Source organism: Pyxicephalus adspersus, chromosome 6, assembly GCF_032062135.1.
Source record: "Pyxicephalus adspersus chromosome 6, UCB_Pads_2.0, whole genome shotgun sequence".
Lineage (NCBI taxonomy): Eukaryota > Metazoa > Chordata > Amphibia > Anura > Pyxicephalidae > Pyxicephalus > Pyxicephalus adspersus.
This window is the reverse complement of record NC_092863.1, coordinates 26831087-26851071: the sequence shown is the minus strand read 5'-3', so window position 1 is coordinate 26851071 and position 19985 is coordinate 26831087. Positions and strand designations below refer to the sequence as shown.

The 19985-nt window shown below is 36.9% G+C and overlaps 1 protein-coding gene across 1 annotated transcript in view; it reads left to right on the top strand.

Annotated features, from left to right (window-relative positions):
* The window catches only part of SLC35D2 (solute carrier family 35 member D2), a 40237-nt gene that overhangs the window by 5640 nt on the left and 14612 nt on the right, over nt 1-19985 (top strand). Inside the window, exons 4-8 of the mRNA XM_072414990.1 lie at nt 4867-4934; nt 7961-8032; nt 14236-14304; nt 15881-15983; nt 17026-17118. Coding sequence (XP_072271091.1) covers nt 4867-4934; nt 7961-8032; nt 14236-14304; nt 15881-15983; nt 17026-17118 — 405 coding nt within the window. The remainder of the gene's footprint in view (nt 1-4866; nt 4935-7960; nt 8033-14235; nt 14305-15880; nt 15984-17025; nt 17119-19985) is intronic.

The window sequence follows — 19985 nt, the reverse complement described above, 5'->3', positions numbered from 1 at the left end:
TTCGGACCATAAGACGCACCCTGATTTTCCCCCCACTTTAGGGGGAAAAAAAGTGCGTCTTATGGTCCGAAAAATACGGTATTTCAGAATCCCCATCACCTGACACATTTCGCCTTACTTGGCTTCCTCAAAGGGTGGTGGAATAGAACTGGTTATGCTATTTAGAGAATTTTACATTCACATTGGTTGTGGCCAGAAAGGAATAAAGAAAGGGAAGGGGGGAACTGACACAGTGTCCCCCCACCCCCAGGTGTATCTTTTAAGTATCCTGTTAGATTTTGCAGAAGGAATTAGAGAGCAGGGGGAGTTATGTATAATTGTCTAGGGGTGTCTTGGGTTAGTAGGTAGGCTGCTAGATTCTCTGAAGTAGAGTGTTTCCGAAATGGTTGGGCTTCTTTTCAGTTTGAAGCAGCAGCCTCAGTATTTCCTGTTAGCAGCAACACACTGAAATGCAACTTAATGCTGCAAGAAAGCAATTTTTACACTAGAACTATCTGTGTTTTATCTCATGTTTAAGTTAATTACAGGGTCTCTTCAAAATACTGGGTTAGTTTTAAAAATAGATTACTTGTACACAAGGAAACTAAGTGTGCTTGTTTTAGGGGTTTTATTTGAATATTTAAAGAAAACATTTCCTGAATGTGATTGTATCCGAGGTATTTGTGCCCATTGTTCTAGAGAAGTAGCCTGTGTGGTATTTCATATTGTCCTTAGAACAAACTACCCCGTGTGTGAAACTCTGTGAAACAATGTATTTCTCCTAACTACATAGCAACCACCAAGGGAAGTCTACAGATGTGCGGCACTACTGTGATGTCACCACTGCTCCTGTAAAAACCTGTAAAGTTTGCAACGAGCAGCTGATATAAAACAGTAGTCCTGCTATAGTACTAGTGGTAGCCACAGTCTGAATTTTAATGATGGCAGGGAACTGGCAAAGAAGAAAGCAAGCTGGATCATTACAGGTGAATTAACCCTTTGTCAGAGGAAATCCTCTCACAAATGCTACTATCTTCATCTCTCTAGAGAAGCAAACCATTTCCTATGCATTCCTGGCACAAGTGTCTTTATGGAGAGAGTTTTTCTGCTACAAGGGACATTATTGCCGCACAATTTTCCTAAAGGCTGTTAACCAGCTCATCTTGCTCCACCTTGATATTAACCTCCCTGGCGGTATGAATACTAAGTTTTTTTAAATGTAAAAGAGGTACATTTAAAAATACTTAGTATTTTAAATTTTTCCACCTGGTCCCACCTCACAGCCGCACGGTCTTGCCCTCCTGCCACACACTCGCAAGCAGATGCCCAGCCGGTATTTATTTCCCCTGGCCTTGCGTCCCCAACATTCCCAGATGCCGGACATCTGTGTAACCTGGCGATGCCCGGCTGGCATCTGTCCCCATCACCTGTAGTGCCCAGAGATTGTTGTGGAACTGGAGAGTTAATCTGCAGTTCAGTTCCACTGTGACATCACATGGGAAACTGAACTGCAGGCCTCTGCAGTTCCACTACAATGTCCAGGCACTACTGGTGATGAATAGGGACTTGTCCCCATTCATCACCTGTAGTGCCCTGTATTCTTAGATGGAGAACCTCTATCCAAGAATACAGGTCACCCCTATTTAATGTACAGCGCTGCGTAATATGTTGGCGCTATATAAATCCTGTTTAATAATAATAATACAGGTGACGAATGGGGACAAGTCCCCATTCATCACTTTTAGTGCCCAGAGACTTGTCCCCATTGGTCACCTGTAGTGCCCTGTATTCTTAGATAGAGAAACTCTATCCAAGGATACATAGTAGAAGCAGAGCATGGTACTATGTGTTGTTGAATAGAGAAACTCTCTCCAGCAACACATACAACTAGTAAAGACCTTAAAGACCCTAAAACCTCAAAACCCTAAAATAAAATTCTCGCACCATTGACTTCAATGGTGTTCGAATTCAGCATTTGATCACACAGAGAATTTCTCACTATTCGATCGAATAGCTGTAGAATCGAATAGTGAGCTATTCGACCAACACTAGAAGCAGATGGAGCAGGAGCACGGTGACATGAGAGTCCCAGGAGGAAAGAAAAAAGAACTGCTTAATTGGGGCAGTGGGAGTGGATTAGAAACACTCCCACCAAGGATGGCATTTCCCAGATTGCAGTTCACCACCTAGCCAATGTAGAGACCTCTAGGGTGGGGCCATAACTTGTTTTTATTGTTTAAAGGTCAAAGCAAGCTGAAAAAAAAAGTATTCAGATGAATATACCTTTGGCTTATGTTATCCATAAGCCAAAGTTGATTTTGTGAGTATAGGTATGCTTTCATAAAGGCAATGTAGATGAACCATTTTTATAGTTAATCAAATATAGTGTTAGCACCCTCATAATTTAATACTATATGTTATTTATTATGCCAACAAGATTCAAAATTATAGGTATAAAAATATAAATTGTAAGCTTTATTGAAGATATCAAAATATCTAAAACCAAAATAAAATATGTTACATATAGTGTATTACATCAAGATAGCAAACTTCAATAGAGTGGCAATACAATTCCAATTAGACGAGAAAACATTCTAAAATAATATTTGTTGGTTCAAAAGTGGACATTGTTTCCCTGGGGGTTAATGAGGATGGGGGTAGGTGTTAGAGTGGGTTTAATGAGAGGGGGAAGGGGGAGATACAATGAAGGAGAGAAAGTAAAAGGGAAGTGAAGCAGAGAAAGGTAGAAAAAAGTTGGACAACTTCTTAAAAAGGCACCAGGATTCTAAAGTAGATGTTAAAGTGGGGGTCTGCTATTACCAGGACCTTCACATCAAAATGCTTTTGGAAAGTTGTGGAATGTCAATGTTGACATAACGTTGGTAGCTAGGTGATGAGCTCTGCTTTAAGTTCCTTTCCTTTCTTTTTTTTCACATTTACCTTGAATATGATACATACAAGTCATTGAAACTGGGGACATTTTGTATCTGGTAATTATTAACTTTTAGCCACTGCTCCTTTACCTGCTTACTTTGAAAAGTGTTAAAGTTAAATAATTGTGAGCCTAATATTGTTGGTGAGGCCATTAAAATTAGATTCTGAAGTTTTGATTTAAAAGAAAAAAATTGCTTTGTGTTTTTTCCAGATATAAAATGTTTTAAATAAATAATTATTATTTTTATAATTGTAATTGATGTATGTCTTCCACTCAATTGAAGAGACATAGTGTGCATGATCCATTACTGGAAGACATTAAGCAATGTGTATGGTGCATTTTTATTCTAAATTATTGTCTTATTATTAGTTGTGTTGTATTATTAAAGTATTGAAAATTATTTTGGTAATTATTTGAGGTAACAATTTTACAAGTGATCCCTGTAGAGAGGATTGCTCAGCTATTGTCAAGCAGGATATTCCCCTGTACCTTGCGTTCATAATCTCCTACCTAATAGTAATGTTTTTGATAAACCTTTATATTCCCAAGAGTGAAATGCTAAATTTTATTTGCAGTTAAATTCATAAACACAAATGAATTGTACATGTGGCATAACATTTCCTACAACTTGCTAGGACCCACAGAATATGCAATCGTAAGCTTTATGATTCTCTATTAGCTGATGAAATGAACATATATGAACAGAATCAACAAAGAAGGAAATAAATGTAGCGGCTCTTTATGGCAACCATGTTTTTGTAAAAACTAGTAAAATCCTTTATTTGGCTTAATAGGATAAAACAAACTTACAAAGGTACACAGACTTATAAAGAAAAGGGTGTGATTCTGACAATTTTAAACAAAATTATCTTGACAATTGTATTTAGGGTATATTTTTCCATTAATGATTTTGATCTTAAGTTTAGTGGGTCAAATTGTACAACATATAATTACAGTCTCTCCTGACATGTTTCGCCTCCATGGGCTTCTTCAGGGGATAGTGAGACCTTGGTATATTGACCCAAAAATCAGTGCAATCAAAAGAAGACCAGAAACTCGAGTCACATCAAATGTCAAGTCAATGATGACGAAGATAGCGAACTAAGTAAGCTTATTAGTTGTTTAACCCCAGGGTATATATCAGGGACGGTAGATGAGTAGTGCTAATGGTTGAATAAAACTCTTCCTTTGAAGTGAGAATTCACATTTATTTTATGTAGAGTTCCAAGGTCTCACTATCCAAGTATGTGTATCTTTGTAAGTTTGTTTTATCTTATTAGGCTAAATAAAGGATTTTACTAGTTTTTACAAAAAACATGGTTGCCATAAAGAGCCAAACACCTATTTTCTTCTTTGTTAATTTATACCTAACGGGCTCGGCAATTACTTTAGTAACATATAAGCCTATCACTTAGGATTGGTTATTTCCTGTACTGATCTATGAACGGAATCAGTTTATCATGGCAGTGCAAAGAGACCTGGCCAGGTCCATCCTGTTTACCTTACATTTTCTCTGTTATATAAAATAGTGAATATTTAAAAAATGTAGTGTGTGTGTGCACGTGCGTGCGTGCGTGTGTGTGTGTGTGTGCGCGTGTGCGCGTGTGCGCGTGCTATTTGCTGCTTCCTTTTTAAATGATTTCTCATTTGATTTTGCTAGTTTTGTGATTCAGTCACCTCATTCAGATGGCACCCAATCTAGATATTGATGAGGTTGTGTTGTGTGTTAGATCAGTGCTGTAAACATGAGCTGAAAGAATCCCACCATTTTGAGTCTTTTTACTCTTTACTCCTGTGCAGAGGTTTTCAGGAATCAAATATAAGGACAAAGTAAAGTGCTAATACTAGTTGTGCTTAAAAATAATGTAACTGTTTCTTTAGTCGTAACTGTTTCTATTTTAAGGTGCTTTGCTTTAAAAAAATAGGTATAATTTCAGATTGCTTTTTTTCAGCTCTTTCCCTTACCTTTCCTGTACATCGGAAATCATTTAACAGGATTATTAAGTACACAGAAGCTCAGGTAATGAAAATAATAATATACTTACCAGCATATTTGTAAGGCACGAGACCTTTCATGCATGTGATCCTAATGGATTAGAAGATTTGTACTAAAAAAAAAAACTATATTTTTGACTGGATCAGAACATTCTTCTTACACACAGAGATCATTCAGGGATGGATGACTTTGTGAATGGATTTTGCATTCTGTAGTTTTGATAAGATGACTTCAAGGACAGTTCATATATTCATGATTCAGTCTTGAGACCGATTCATAGATCAAACTATTAGTTTGGGTATGATCATATGAACTGTTCTTGAAGTCATCTTATTAAAACTACAGAATGCAAATTCCTTATTTAGCCTGACCCTAAACATGAGGATAATATAGTAGGGGAGTGGAGGACATTTCTAATAATTTGGATTGTGTTTATACATTTAGTTTTCAGTTTTTTTTATTAATGAGAATAAAAATAGTGTCACCCAAAAAATTATTTTGAAAATTTTTTTTTCTATTAGAAAAATCAGGCAGACAAGACTACAGACTGTATCTACAGTATCATAAATACTAATGGCCTGGCTAAATTGTGGGACAGTATTATATTATTACATATATTATATAAATAATATATATATGTATTATAGAAGTGTATTAAATTAGACAGCTCAGAACTAGGTAGACATAGTTTTTTTTTTTTTTTTTAAAGCAAGTTTACTTTTTATTATTTGTTCAATAAATCCTAATTACTGACCTAATTGTAACAACTTGGATTAAGAAAAACAAAGCTATACAGTACCAGGCAAAGACTAGGGATGAGTGAACGAGTTTTTAAAATTCAAGCTTGCGGGAAATTCGGCCATTCTCATTTACTGAATTGTAAGAAAGAACGGCCGGTGTAAATTGGCATATCGAGCTTGAATTAAAAAAAAAAAAAAACACGGGCTGTGCTGATCAATATTTGCATTAATTAATCAGCTCGGTGTGCAATCCCCAGCACTAGAGGTTAAATGGGGACAAGTCTCCTATTCAAAACCTCTAGTGCTCTCTGATTGGCTGAGGAAAGCTCAGCCCGGTGACCGTGGGAACTGAACTGCAGATGAACTCTCAATGGAGAAACTCCATTGAGAGTTTATCTGCAGTTCCACTGCGATCCCTGGGCACTAAAGATTAATTACCCTCTGGTGCCAGGGATTGCAAACATGAGGATTCCCAGTGCTGCAAGAATGAATGCAGCCCTGAGAATCTCCTTCTAATGATTTCCTCGATCTTCCGATGATTTCGCAAAATCAGGTCGCCAAAATTTCGCGGATCAGAAGTTTGAGGAAAATTTCGCGAGATTGCCAGAGGCATTCTTGCTCACCCCCAGCAGAGACTACTTTATCATAGTAGTCCTCCCCCCAGCTCTCACAGTGTAACAGATGCCTTCTGCACGAGACTTTTCACATTGGTCTCTCTGTGTAGGGGTTTTACATGTGTTTCATTTAGCAAGCTTCTTTCTAATCATCTTGCTTCTCACACAGCTTCTTCACATCTGGTCTTTTTGTAACTGACAGATGGAAATAACTGCACAGCTGTCTGTCACTACAGTTGCAGCAATTTTTCCCTCATACCAACCTGTTGTTATACCAATCTGATTTGTCACCAATGACAGGGATACTTATAGTCAACTTACCTTCTCTTATGAGTTATCACACTACTTGCTAAACCAGCAAGATGCTTGTGATTAGTGATAAAGATTGTACAGTGTGAAAATTATGTTAAAAGACTACTTCTGGTAAGATTCTCCAGTTGATTAAATTTAAATTCAAATGCAAGCTGTATGCACCTGAATTTAAGCTGCATTTGCCCATCAATGCAAGGGGTAAAACCACCAGTGTGACATTACTTATATTAACTTATAACCTTTCACAGCACTGTTGTTAGCTTCTAAATGTGTTAAACCAGACTAGGTTTACTTTATTATTCCTCCAAAATTAGCACTGACTGGTTACTTTTATACACCTTCGTATGCCTTATTCGTATAAGTAAGTTAGATGGTCAGGGCACACATGGCACAGTCTTCACTACACAGAATACTGTTCCATGCTTTACTACATTATGGTGTTACCTCAGGCCTGCTGGGATTTGTAGTTTGCTACAGAACTGGCACTGCACTAGCCAGCACTACTATCCCCTGTGACTAGCATAAAGGAGCTGTAAAGCACAGAAAACAGAATTTTGTAGGTAAAAATACACTGGCATGGAAGGTATTAAATACAGTTTTTCTTTCAACTGACTCACAGTTCATGCTTTAAAATCTCCATTGACAAATATGGCATGTGCACACATGTTTTCTTGCAAAGGAATTGTATTCATAATCTTATGTGTCATATCTTTTTCATTTCTTAAAACTGCAAAAGATGCAGGTTGACCTTACTAACATTATTTCTTTCAATTCTTTGTTTAATCATGTGTATTGGTAATGAGAACATCTTTGATCAAAGATACATTTCCTTTCATTGTCGTCAACCTAGCACTGGTAGATTTCAATACTGAGAATAGTAGATATCCTCTATGCTAAAGTACACCTCTCATTTTAACCTCTCTACTATCATACCCACTGTAGCACTTTATTCTTCCTCTAAAATGAGCCTAATGCATAACCCGCCTCCTAACACTTTAGCCCTACACTGAGCCTTTTAACAGCCTACCATTCCCAATTCTTAAGTGAGCCTTACATTAACTCTGAACTAAGCCTTAGCACTCATTTTGCCATATAATAACACCATCCTTTATCTGGACTGCCTGATGAAATTATTCATCACTAAGTTTGGAACTAACTTTTACAAAAGCATATTATTATATATTAAATGTTGTCACATATCATATTCTATAGTAAATGTTGTCATATAACCTACAGTACATACATATCATTACACATTGTTGTAGATCCCTAGGGGCTTGATTCCAATAAAACAAACTTTTGAACAGTGATACTTCAACAGCTGCTTGTCATTTATGGATAGTACTGGAACACATTTAAAGATGTGTTTAATTCTCTTTTTCAGCTTACCAATGTTTTCTGTCCTGCGAAAATTTAGCATTTTATTCACACTAATTCTTGAGATGATCATACTAAGGTAATCATATTTTTATACTTCACATTTAATAGACTACCATTTTTGTGTGAAATCCTAAAGAAATATTCTGTTCATGTATTTAGAATATTCTTGCTCAGTATGTTTTATATTTGTCCTTTTAATTCTAGGTTACACTTTAGCTAACACTTTAAGCATCATATTTATGCAAGACACAATCTATCTTCCATACCATAGTCATACAGACTTGGAACCTGATTTATGAAAGCTCTCCAAGGCTGGAGAGGATACACTTTCATCAGTGAAGCTGGGTGATCCTGCAAGCCTGGAATGGATCTGGTCCAGGATTTAAAACATTTGCTTACAAATGATTTTAAGAAATCCTTTTTAAGTTTGTTGGATCACCAAGCTTCACTGATGAAAGTGTATTCTCTCCAGCCTTGGTAAGTTTTCATAAATCAGTCCTTTAGTGTCAATCTAATTATATACTGTTAAATCTAGGAGTGTGTTTTTTAAATTGTAAGAATAAACTGAAGCCATAACCCACACGTGCAGATAAAACACAAGCAGTTTTTTTGGTGCTAACTATTTGGATCATATCATTGGACCGAATCAACTTTTTAAAATAAACTACAGACAAAGTGATAACAACTCATCCTGCCACTAACAACCATACCAATATAAAAATTGTAGTTTCGTTGTCACCCTTTTTCCATGTTTATTGATGCTCCCAGGACACTTAACGATATGTCTGATGCCAGGACTCCACTAGCTCTAGTTGGATGTCTCAAATCTTGGGATCCTCCCAAGTTAATTAGACTTTTCACTGGGAGATAATATGGCATTCTGTAAAAACATAAGAACATCTACATTACAGTTTCCTCTTGGTTTTCCTGCAAATCCTACAAACACCTGTTGCATTAATTTTAGGGAACAATTTTGAACACATTTTTTGTTGACTTCAATTTTTAAGCTTCTTTACACTAAAATAGGTATGCTGAATCTGAAAGTATAGTTAGTATTCTTCTATCACGTCGTTTTTTTCTCTTCCGCTTATAATAATGCGATTACTGTAGTGTGGATTTGTATAGGCTATTCATTTACAAGCAAGACAGTGTGGTCAGAGGTTGTGCGCTGCTCTACGTAGTGAATAAGCAAAATTTATTTTTCCACTTACACACGTATTTCCTTTCTTGCAGATCATGTCTGGCTCTACTGTTTCTCGTCATAAGAGCCTAAACAACCCTGATTCATTTTGGAATATCTGTGGCAGTTTCACTATTCTCAGTGAAAGGGCGAACATCAACACATTTGTAGAGCAAGCCTATTCGGCATAATTCAAAGTTAAACTTGGTGATCAAGATAAGTGTTGGGCCCCTCATAAAGTGTGCAAACAGTGTGTCGAGGTTTTACGGATGTGGACAAAAAGAACACGTGATAAGATGGCATTTGGTATACCTATGGTTTGGGGAGAGCCAGGAAATCATTTCAGTGACTGTTACTTTTGTATAGTGAAAACTTCAGGATATACCAAGAAAAATAAATGTAACATAGAGTATCCTGGTCCACTATCCACCCACTATATGGTCCACTATACACCCAGTGGCTCATTCAGATGAAATCCCAGTGCCGCTTTTCGTTACACTACCCCCTCTTGAAGAACATGATTATGGTGATGAACTAGGTGACAACAATGATGAAGAGTTCGAAATTGAAGAGAACTCTGTTAGTAAGGGATTTGATCAGTATGAGTTGATTGATTTGGCACGTGATTTGGGACTATCGAAGAAGGCTTCAGAACTCCTTACATCAAGACTGCGTGAGAAAAACTTACTTGAAATTGCATATCTGCAGTACTTTACAACTGACAGTGGCTTTGTGTATTGCCATAACATACTTAGTTTAATGGAGGAATTTGGAATTCCAATTTTTAACTCAACTGAATGGCGACTATTCATCGATAGCTTAAAGTGTGTCCTCCTTCACAATGGCAATATATTTGGGTCAGTCCCAACTGGCCATTCAGTTTCTCTTTGTGAAGAATATGCAGACAGAGTTTTTGAATTGTTGCAATATCATCAAAACAATTGGGTCATTTGTTTTGACCTTAAAATGGTATGCCTTCTTCTCAGTCAGCAATACGGATACACCAAGTATCTCTGTTATCTGTGCAAGTGGGATAGCAGAGCTCATGAGAGACATTGGGTTGAAATGAATTGGCCTCCAAGATCTGCCCAAAAACCAGGGGATCCAAACATTCTACATAAACCACTTGTTAGAAAGAATATTATATTCCCACCTCTGAACATGAAACTGGGTCTGATGAAGCAGTTCATAAAAGCTTTGTCAACTGAAAAAGATTGTTTCAAGTACCTCATTTTGGCATTTCTCAGCCTGTTATTTGAAAAAACAAAGGCTGGTGTGTTTGATGGTCTACAGATTCGGCAGCTCATCAAAGATGAACATTTCATCAGAACAATGTCAGAAGTGGAAAAGAATGCTTGGTTATCATTTAAAGCCATTTTCAAGGACTTTCTTGGAAACACTGGAGCAAATAATTATACAGAAATTGTCCAGAAACTCATGGAGAGCTACATAATGCTTGGTTGCAATATGAACATCAAGGTGCATTTTCTGCATAGCCATCTTTCTAACTTCCCAGAAAACTTTGGTACAGCCAGTGATGAGAAAGGTGAACGATTCCACCAAGATTTCAAGGTCATGGAAAGACGGTATCAGGGTAGATGGGATGTACATATGATGGCTGACTATTGTTGGAGCATCCGGCGGGATTGTCCTAACACTGAACACTCCAGGAAAAGCTATAGGCGTAATCTTTTACCTTAACCGCTTACCCGATTAATTTTCAAATGTTTTACTGTAAAAAATATGTCATTGAGTAATGATAAATCCTTTGTATGAACAAAAGAAATTTAAATAAACAGTAAATTCAAGTTATTATTTTATTATTTTTTCATTGTATGTAAAAATTGTATGTTTTTTGACAAAAATGGAGGCTACCCTGTATCGTAAAAACTGGATGTGATAGCAAAAAAAGGGTCATTTATGGATTCACCACCCAAAAATTAGTAAAAAAACAAGTGTAGGATCTAACAAAAAAATGCGTTCCCCAGTCTAATGTAAGGGATTGGCTTTAGGTGTAAACGGTGACCTCTCCTGTTCATTTTGTCAATCAAATTTTTATAGTGACATTTATATTTTATTCTGTAGTGATTTTGTAAAAAGCTTACATTTTATGTTTTTGTTTAAAATGTGTTTTATATTAGGCCATGGAATGTGGAAAACATTGGAAACTATTTAGGTATTTGCAATACTGTAAAACAATAACAATCAGTACAAAAGAGTTTTGTCAATTACATCTTATATGAATAAAAAGGATGTAAAAAATTATCTGTGTGTATGTATCTAAAGCTATAAACAGTCATAACTGACTTTCTATTGTAAGTTTGAACTAGGAACCTGACCACATTCAGCATCACAAAAGCTGAACACAAACAACAAAATTCTAATAGATCGTTAAAGTCTCCAGTGAAAAAACCTGCCACTATATTATCATATTAATGGCTAACTGAAGAAAAGTGTGTAAAAATATTCAAGCAAAATACTTATTTAAGTGCACACACACATATTATACACAGTTAGGAAGCATATAGCATATACGTCTTTGACAAATTATATAACCCCTGGACAGGGGTAGAAAAATATTAAATTTTATTGTAACTCTGATCCTATGTGCTGTAATTGTTTATATTATGTTGCTTGTTTTACAATGTTGTGTATCTTCATTTTTCATCCATTTACAAGTGCACTCAGTGTTGAACCTACAAATATTTGTTATTTACTCAGTTGAATCATTTACTTGCTGACCTTGCTGTACAATAACATTATTCAAGATTGAAATATATATATATACCGGTAGTTATTTTATACCTGTCTGGGCCAAACTTTAAAGGGGTAATCTGTGCTCCCTGTATGCGTCTCAAGGTTTACTTTTTAGCTTTGGTTAGTAAATAGGTTCAAATTATCTAGATTTTTGCATGCACACATGTATTATTTCCATTCTTGTTAATCTATGGAATTAGGAAAAAATCTTGAATCTAAATCTGCCCATTTCTAATAATGCTTGACATTAAGACTTGGAGGATTTACACTCTTGACTCTAAATGGAATTAAATGTTGTTTTAGCAGACAAGCTAATCAATTATCTTTAGCTGCCCCTTTGGCAAAGTCTGAGTTGATGTTGTAAGAAATAATACACTGCATGAAGTAAACGAAATCCATTGTGATCTCTAATATTACTTAAGCAGGTATCCTATATATTTATCATTTTATGCATGCAGTCTTTTATACAGGTAGGTTAGGTGCTTTCATCCCCTTCCACTTGCAGGCTTCATTTATGTCTTATAGAATTCCTAAACAGTTCTAGCAGAGAACTAAATTCAAAATGGTTTATGTTCTTTTCATACCCTTTTTCCGTTGACTGGCAAAAAAAGGGCCTGTGTTGATAAGCTTTTATTCACTTCAAAACTGGTTTAAAATAAAAGCTTCATCGAGTCAGCTTCCCCACATTGTTCATACAAAAGTCAGTTTCCAAAGGACTGAGTTTGTTAAACATAATTTTAGTAAAAATTATTTAACTTGATCATTGATTAGTTATTACACATCAGCCTAATAATCTATGATGATCACTTCTGCATGTGTATGCGTTGCTTGTAACCTTTTTTCCTGTCCTGTTTAGCTGCTTCATAATATAAAATGTCACTCACACTAAAGTAAGCACTATGGATTGTTTACATATAGGCCTGTGTTCTGTGTCTTTCATTTTTTCTGTGTTATCTTTATGACCTGTCACCAAGCTTAGCTCTGCTTTCGTCTTCAGAAATAATCTCACAGCAGAGGTCTATGTCAGTCTAGAAATAACATGCTTCACCCAGCAGGGGTTTATATTGTGAGATTCTTTAAGAATAACTGAGCTCTGCCCTGTCATCAAGTGGAATATTTTGCTACATTATCAAAACGAGTTAATGAAAAAAAAAATCTGGTTTGTAGTACTAAATTGGTTTGGAAAGTACTGGTTTGGAAAGTACTAAATTCCAGCATTTTTCATTCATATCTTTTCTACATTATTATTCCTTTTTTAGTATCAGAAATCCTATAACAGAAGAAACATAGAAGGGCAGCTGTAGCTTATTGATACATTGAAAGCATTGGTACAATGAATGGTAGACACTACACTTCTTAAGCTACGTACACACGGCAGATTTTTATCGCCCGATAATCGGCATCGGCCAATTATCGGGCGAAAATCTTCCGTGTGTACAGTCGGTGTCGTCCATCGTCCGGACGACCGACCTGCCGGATCCATGGACGACAGCCGATCGTAATGAAAGGGAAGGGGAGAGCGCGCAGCAGGTGCCGCTCCGTCGCTCTCCCCCCTCCCCTCTCCATAGAGCATGAACGGTGCTGTATGTACAGCATCGTTCATGCATCTTGCAGCCTCTTGTCGTTGGAAAGGATCGTGAAAGATCCTTTCCAACGACAAAAATTGCAAGTGTGTACGCAGCTTTATTTGTGCCTCTAAATCATACATTTATATTTGATTTTTTTAGTAAATGTATTTATAACTAGTTTCATTTTACTATTTACAAAAAGCTATGACAGACACGCTGATTGCCATGTGAGCAATTGTTAATTGGATTATACTACCAGTTCTAAGAAGCAGCTTTGATATGAAAAGTGAAAAAAGATAATTTGTCCTCTCAATCTCTTGCGGCGTTGAACAGTTGTTAATCACTGAACTCCTTATTAGTTGTGCCATTGGGAATGGATTGCAGCCGATGCTTCCTCTCCTTCTGGGTCATCCTGTGCTTTTTTGAGGAGACTGCTCCTTAGAGAGGGTTCATCATGGTTGTTATCTCAGTTGAGTTCGTAAAGAAGTGGAGAATAGTCTACGAAACGCATCGAACAATTACCAATTGAGACTGGCCTAATTTGCAACTTTTAAATATGCCTTTTAATAAACAACTTTTGTAAATATGATTATATATGTCTTTAGAGAAAACAAATTTAAAGATTGATGTAACTTTTTTTTTTGTGTAAGTATTTTGTATGATTTGGGATTTTATAATAGAAATATAATCAGCTAACCTGTATATATTAGTTTAATTGTTATTTTATTTTATTTGCAAAGCCAAGTAACATTATATTTATTATTTTTCTTGCAGGAAAAGATACTCACTTTCGGTTGCATTAAGTGTATTCGCAATGATGATCGGAGCTTTAATAGCAGCCAGGTATGAATTTGTAATGATCTTTTGTCTGTGACCTGAAAAAAAGAGTAGGCCTTTATATATGGTTAACTAGTGTTGTTAACTAGTGACTGTTTAAAAAACTAATTTATCTCATAAAACTTTGGTCTGTGCTACCTATTGCTTCCCAATGCCTATGATTTTCTTTCTCATTTTTTCTCATAATTACTCTCCTCTTTCTATTTAAATGTGCACTTTTTTTTTAGTTCATGATTACCGCTTACTAAAACATTCAGAATTAAACTATTGGCTGGAAAAACATGATTTCATTGGAGGACCTGATGAAATTTTTCATTAATGCACTTTGTTTTGCACTTTTCATGGAAATGCAGGAAGACATTGCACTACTACTACTACTGTGAATGTTTTGTTTTTTTTTTTTTTTTTTTTTTTTTTTTTTTTTTTGGAATCTGCACCTTTAGGCAACAACTTTAAATCCATTTGTCAGTAAAGCTGCGTACACACATGAAATTTTTGTCATTGGAAAGGATCTTTCACGACCCTTTCCAACGAAAAAAGGACTGCACGATGCATGAACGGTGCTGTACATACAGCACCGTTCTGCTCTATGGAGAGGGGAGGGGGAGAGCGACAGAGCGGCACCCCGCTGCGGGCTCCCCCCTTCCCTTGCATTAGGATCGCTCATCGTTCGTGGATCCCCCAGGACGGATTCACGGACGATGAACGACGCCGACTCTACACACGCCAGATTCTCGCCCGATATCTGGCCGATGCCGATTATCGGGCGAGAAAAATCTGACGTGTGTACGCAGCTTTACTCCTGTAAAGGACCATTGTACTTAGAACAAAGAGCCTGATTTATTAAAGCTCTCCAAGACTGAAGAGGATAGACTTTCATCAGTGAACCTGGGTGATACAGCAAACCTGGAATGGATCTGGTCCAGGATTGAAAACATTTGCTATCAAATAGCAAATTACAGTAGTCCCCCGTTTATTGTGGGTGTTACATTCCAAAACCACCCCCGATAAACCAAAATCTGCGATACATGGATGCTCCACTTTCCCCAACTGCAGGAATAGCCAGCAGCAAATAGCAACCGCAATATAGAGGGAGATTACTGTTTTTTTTAAAAAATCTATTCTAGGTTTGCTGGATCACCCAGATTACTAATTAAAGTCTACAGTATCTTGGAGTGCTTTGAAAAAAGGGCTAAAAGTGTTTATATTGTATGCAATATGACACTCTTAAAGAAAAAGAATTCTATGTTCATAAAGCTCATATAATGTGACAATATTTTGCATCCAGATTTTAAATGTATACTTTCTAGCAGTATGATTGTGTTGTATAGGTTTTACTATATCATTGAAAATAGTATTTTGTAATGGACAGAATTCAGTTTTATAGCCATCAGTGTGGTAAAAAAGTGGTGGCAGTTAATGTTGTGTTTTGCTCATTGCTATTATTACATTTGTATGCTTGTTTTGTTATGGATTTTTGCTGTTAATATTTTAGCCTGGTAATGTCACATATGTATTATTACATGCTATGTATTAAATACCTGCTACCAAAAATGGTCAGAATGTTAATGTTTCTTTTCAGTTTTGATCTTTCTTTTAATTTGGATGGATACTGCATTGTGTTGTTGAATGACTTGTTTACAGCTTCATATGGGGTTTATACCAAAGAAAAAATTAACCCTAAGGTAAATATTTTCAATAAAGTTATATACTAATAAATATTATAAATGAAACAATTATCATTGTTTTATTCTGCCATGTTGTGGCTTTATGTAAGATCCTAGCATACATACAATGAGATATTATTTGTTTTGCTTTATATGACTTTAGGTTGAAATAATTATATGCCCATCTTTTCAATTAAAAAAAAAATTAAATGTATTAATGGCTTTAAAAAAAACATAATAAACAAAACTTTGTTCAGCCCCAGAAGAACAAATAACTTGTACTGCTGTTTATAAAGGAAAAACTACTCCCTGTTTTGTCATGTTACAGCATTTGTGCTTGGAGCTTGACATGGTGTGCAAATAGCATCTGTATATAAAATCAATATGGCTAAGCTTTGATTAGAGTGACTGGAGCTTTGATTAGAGTTACAGCAGTAACGGAAGTTAGGGTGAGTATGCACTGCTGGAAAGTGGGACATTAATGCAAATCTTCTACCTTGCCATGAAAGTAATCTTTCCCAAAAGAAATATAAGGACTGCCTTTGCTAATCTCCTTGCAAATGCTAGTAACCAGGCAAATATGTTGGCCTTCTAGCTTAAGCACTTGTATGGGTTTAAAACTCAATACTCCAAAACCATAACATTGCAGAAAGAAAACCTGCATTTACAATATTAGCCAGTAATCCTTCATGTCTCCCTCTCCCCTTTTAAGTAAACTGTTTTCAATTGTGTTTTCTAGAAGTCTCTTTAAAGAGTTGAATATATATACCTATATCACCGCCTAAATAAAGTCAAATATTTGTACCCCAGTGGACAGTGTTGATAAAACACTAGATCCTAATTCAATTGTTTATTATTGCCTGTGCCCCCATTAGGGAAACTTTCTCTCAATCCCTTTGTGGCCACCATGAAAGAGAGTGAGGGAAAATCCTTCCAACTCCTCCAAAAAAAAAATTAGGACAAATGTTGCAAACCTATTCCAACACATGAAACATGTTATCTGGGATTTTATTTTACTCTTTTTAGTTTTAATCCCCTTTTAATGTTTGTTGTGTTACAGGAATTGGGGAAATACGGTGTTCTTTTTTACAATGCCAGTTTCATGATTTTGCCAACCTTGATTCTCACTTTATTGACTGGAGAATTTGAGAAAGTAAGTTGTAGCCTTGTGAATATGTAGTCCTTCTTTTATACTTCACTGTTCTATGGTGCTGGATGCTGGTGTTTTCTTGTGTTTCTAAAATTCATGCAAGCAATACAATTGGTCTACAAAAAATACAATGAAAAGCTTTTTGATGTACTTGTTTGTGAGAATATACCTGTTGCTTAAAAAATTCAGAGCTGTTCTGTGCTCACTTCCTATGTGATATCATTGAGCCTAATTAGCCCTCATAGTCCCGATCTTGGGCTATAGTAATTTAGTAACACTGTTGTACATAAAGGGAGAATTGTCTGGATTTGAACAGTTTAAACAAAGACTACCTGGGAGTTCTGACATCATTTCTAGCAGATCAACAGATATTTATTTTTTATACTTTTATAAAGATAAATAGTCGACAAATGTGCATTGCAGAGATGTATTGTATTATTGCATACTGTGTTTTTTTTTTAGATTCTGTTTGTTTTTTGGTGTCCTCTTCCAACAGTAACAAGGGAGGTTCGTTGTTTCGCCTTGATTTGCTTTTGCAATAAAATAGTGCTAGCCAGGTATTTTCTGCAGCCATAATGATTTCATTGTTTACAGAACCTTTGGGTTGGATAACAGACTCTTATCTAATGTTCCCACACCATGTAATCCCATCTCTCATATGTTTAGGTGAATTAATGCACTTATGTACATCGTTACATGTGTCTTTTAAATACGTTGGTTACTGTAAATGCCTGAATTTGACTTGGTATCGGCCTCTTGCAGTTCCTGCAGAAAACAGCTAGAGCAGGGGTGCCCACGCTTTTTTGGCTTGCAAGCTACTTTTAAAATGACCAAGTCAAAATGATCTACCAACAATAAAAACGCTAAACATATATTTGTTTATTTATATATACCGAGTATACTTTATATTTAAAATATATATTGTGTACCTTGCATAACAGCATGAACATGTATGGCACAATACATTTCTGTACATTTTTGGCCATTACCTTACTCTGATGACGTCTTAAACTGAATAGAATCAGCCAAAGTTGCATCGTCCGGACAGTAGTTGGTATTTGGACTTAAACTCTACTGCACACAGGAGTTAATATTTTGAAAGGCGGGGCTCCGCGATCTACTCTCTTTGCCTTTGCGATCTACCGTTAGATCGCGATCCACGTGTTGGGCACCCCTGAGCTACAGTGTGAGAGGAAAAAGCAAGGCAAGGAGCTAATCAATTCACAAACTGACAAGAAGCATGCTGTCTATTCTTTCACTGTCCATTCACAGGCTAGTACAGGGCCAGGACAACCTGGGCTCAGGGAAAGGTTGAATGACACTGACAATCAGCATGGGGACATCTAGCAACAGAACAAAGGCAGTGTAGAAGAAATCTTTGAATTGCAAGAATGCTATGATTTTACAGCAAAAGCCCCTGTCAAGGCGATTTCCTATTGATCCCAGACCAATATTTCCCTCTCTATCGTGACCTCGGTTTTCAACGCGTTGGGAGCAGTGATTAACACAACACAGGATCGGTGCTATACGATCGTTCGCAGATATCGTGCAGGATCGTTCGTCGTTCGTTTAACAACGATAATAATTGGAAGTGTGTACGTAGCTTTCCTCTTGTAATGGACCCTGTGGAGGTAACAAATGTTCATGTTGTCCTGTTTTCTTCCCTTGCACAATATTTCTGGCACATGTTAAATACCGGGAAAGTATGGCTTGTGTCTGTTCCTTTAAATTCTAGGCACAAAATCGCTTGTGTATTTATTGTGTTATAAGTGTGTTGGTTTCATTGGAAGCTGGGATGGTGAACAGAAGTGTATCAGGGGGCTAGTGGTGGCTCTGGTAGACTGAGCAGAGACTTTGGCATGAAAATCTGCTAGTCTATTATCCCTGGCATGGAAGGAATTTGAAGAAGTGTGTGCTTGACATTTAACAATGGCTATTTGATTGGGGAGGTGAATTTCAGTGATACATGAGTGTGACTCTGGCATTTCATCCTCCGGCCCTTTAAGACCTAAGAGGGCATTAGGCACAGTGACAGGACTGCTGGTAGCAGGAGCATTTTTTACACTTAATCCTGCAGTGGATGTTAGGATAACTTCATAACCAGACAACCTTTGTGCTTTTATATGTTGAGTGGTAAATTCTTAATCAAGTGTAGTACAGTATGGGATTGTGTAAAGTATCGTCTCGTGACCCAAAGTTAGAAGTGAGACACTTTCTACAGCCATTTCACACGCTGCCAGCACAAGCAGACAGGCTGGCATGCCTTGCACAGTAACAGGCAGTGTCTTAGAGACATATGCCACAGGCCTCAATTTACCTCCATGCATCTGAGCAAGCACAGCAGCCATGGTTTTACAATACTCTCTTGCATACAATACAAAGGGTACATTGAAATTCGGCATTCCCAATGCAGGGGCAGAGGTCAGGGATTCTTTTAACATCAAATATGCTTTAGTCATTTCATCAGACCATTGAATGTTATTAGGGGCACTGGGGTGGTACTAGGACTGGGCTGTAAATCCCAATACGAGCAGTCAAGAATCCAGTGTCTGCAGAAATTGATCATGCCAAGAAAGCTGAGCAGCTGTTTCTTTGTCTGTGGGCAAGGCAGACTGGTAATGGCATGGACACGGCTGGGGGCTAGCAGCCGGGATCCTGGGGTTAAAAGCATTACCAGGAATGTGACCTGTTGCAGGCAGAACTGAACCTTTTCTGTGACACCCTCTGTCTCCCTTTTCCAAAAAACACAGAGGGGCTACTGTACATAACAATAAAGTGGAACCATGCTGCGGCTGCCAGTTGGCAAGAACCTGCTGGAGCGCAATTGAGAAAACTGCCGGGGAGTCAACAAAGCCCTGGGGCAAGTGGCA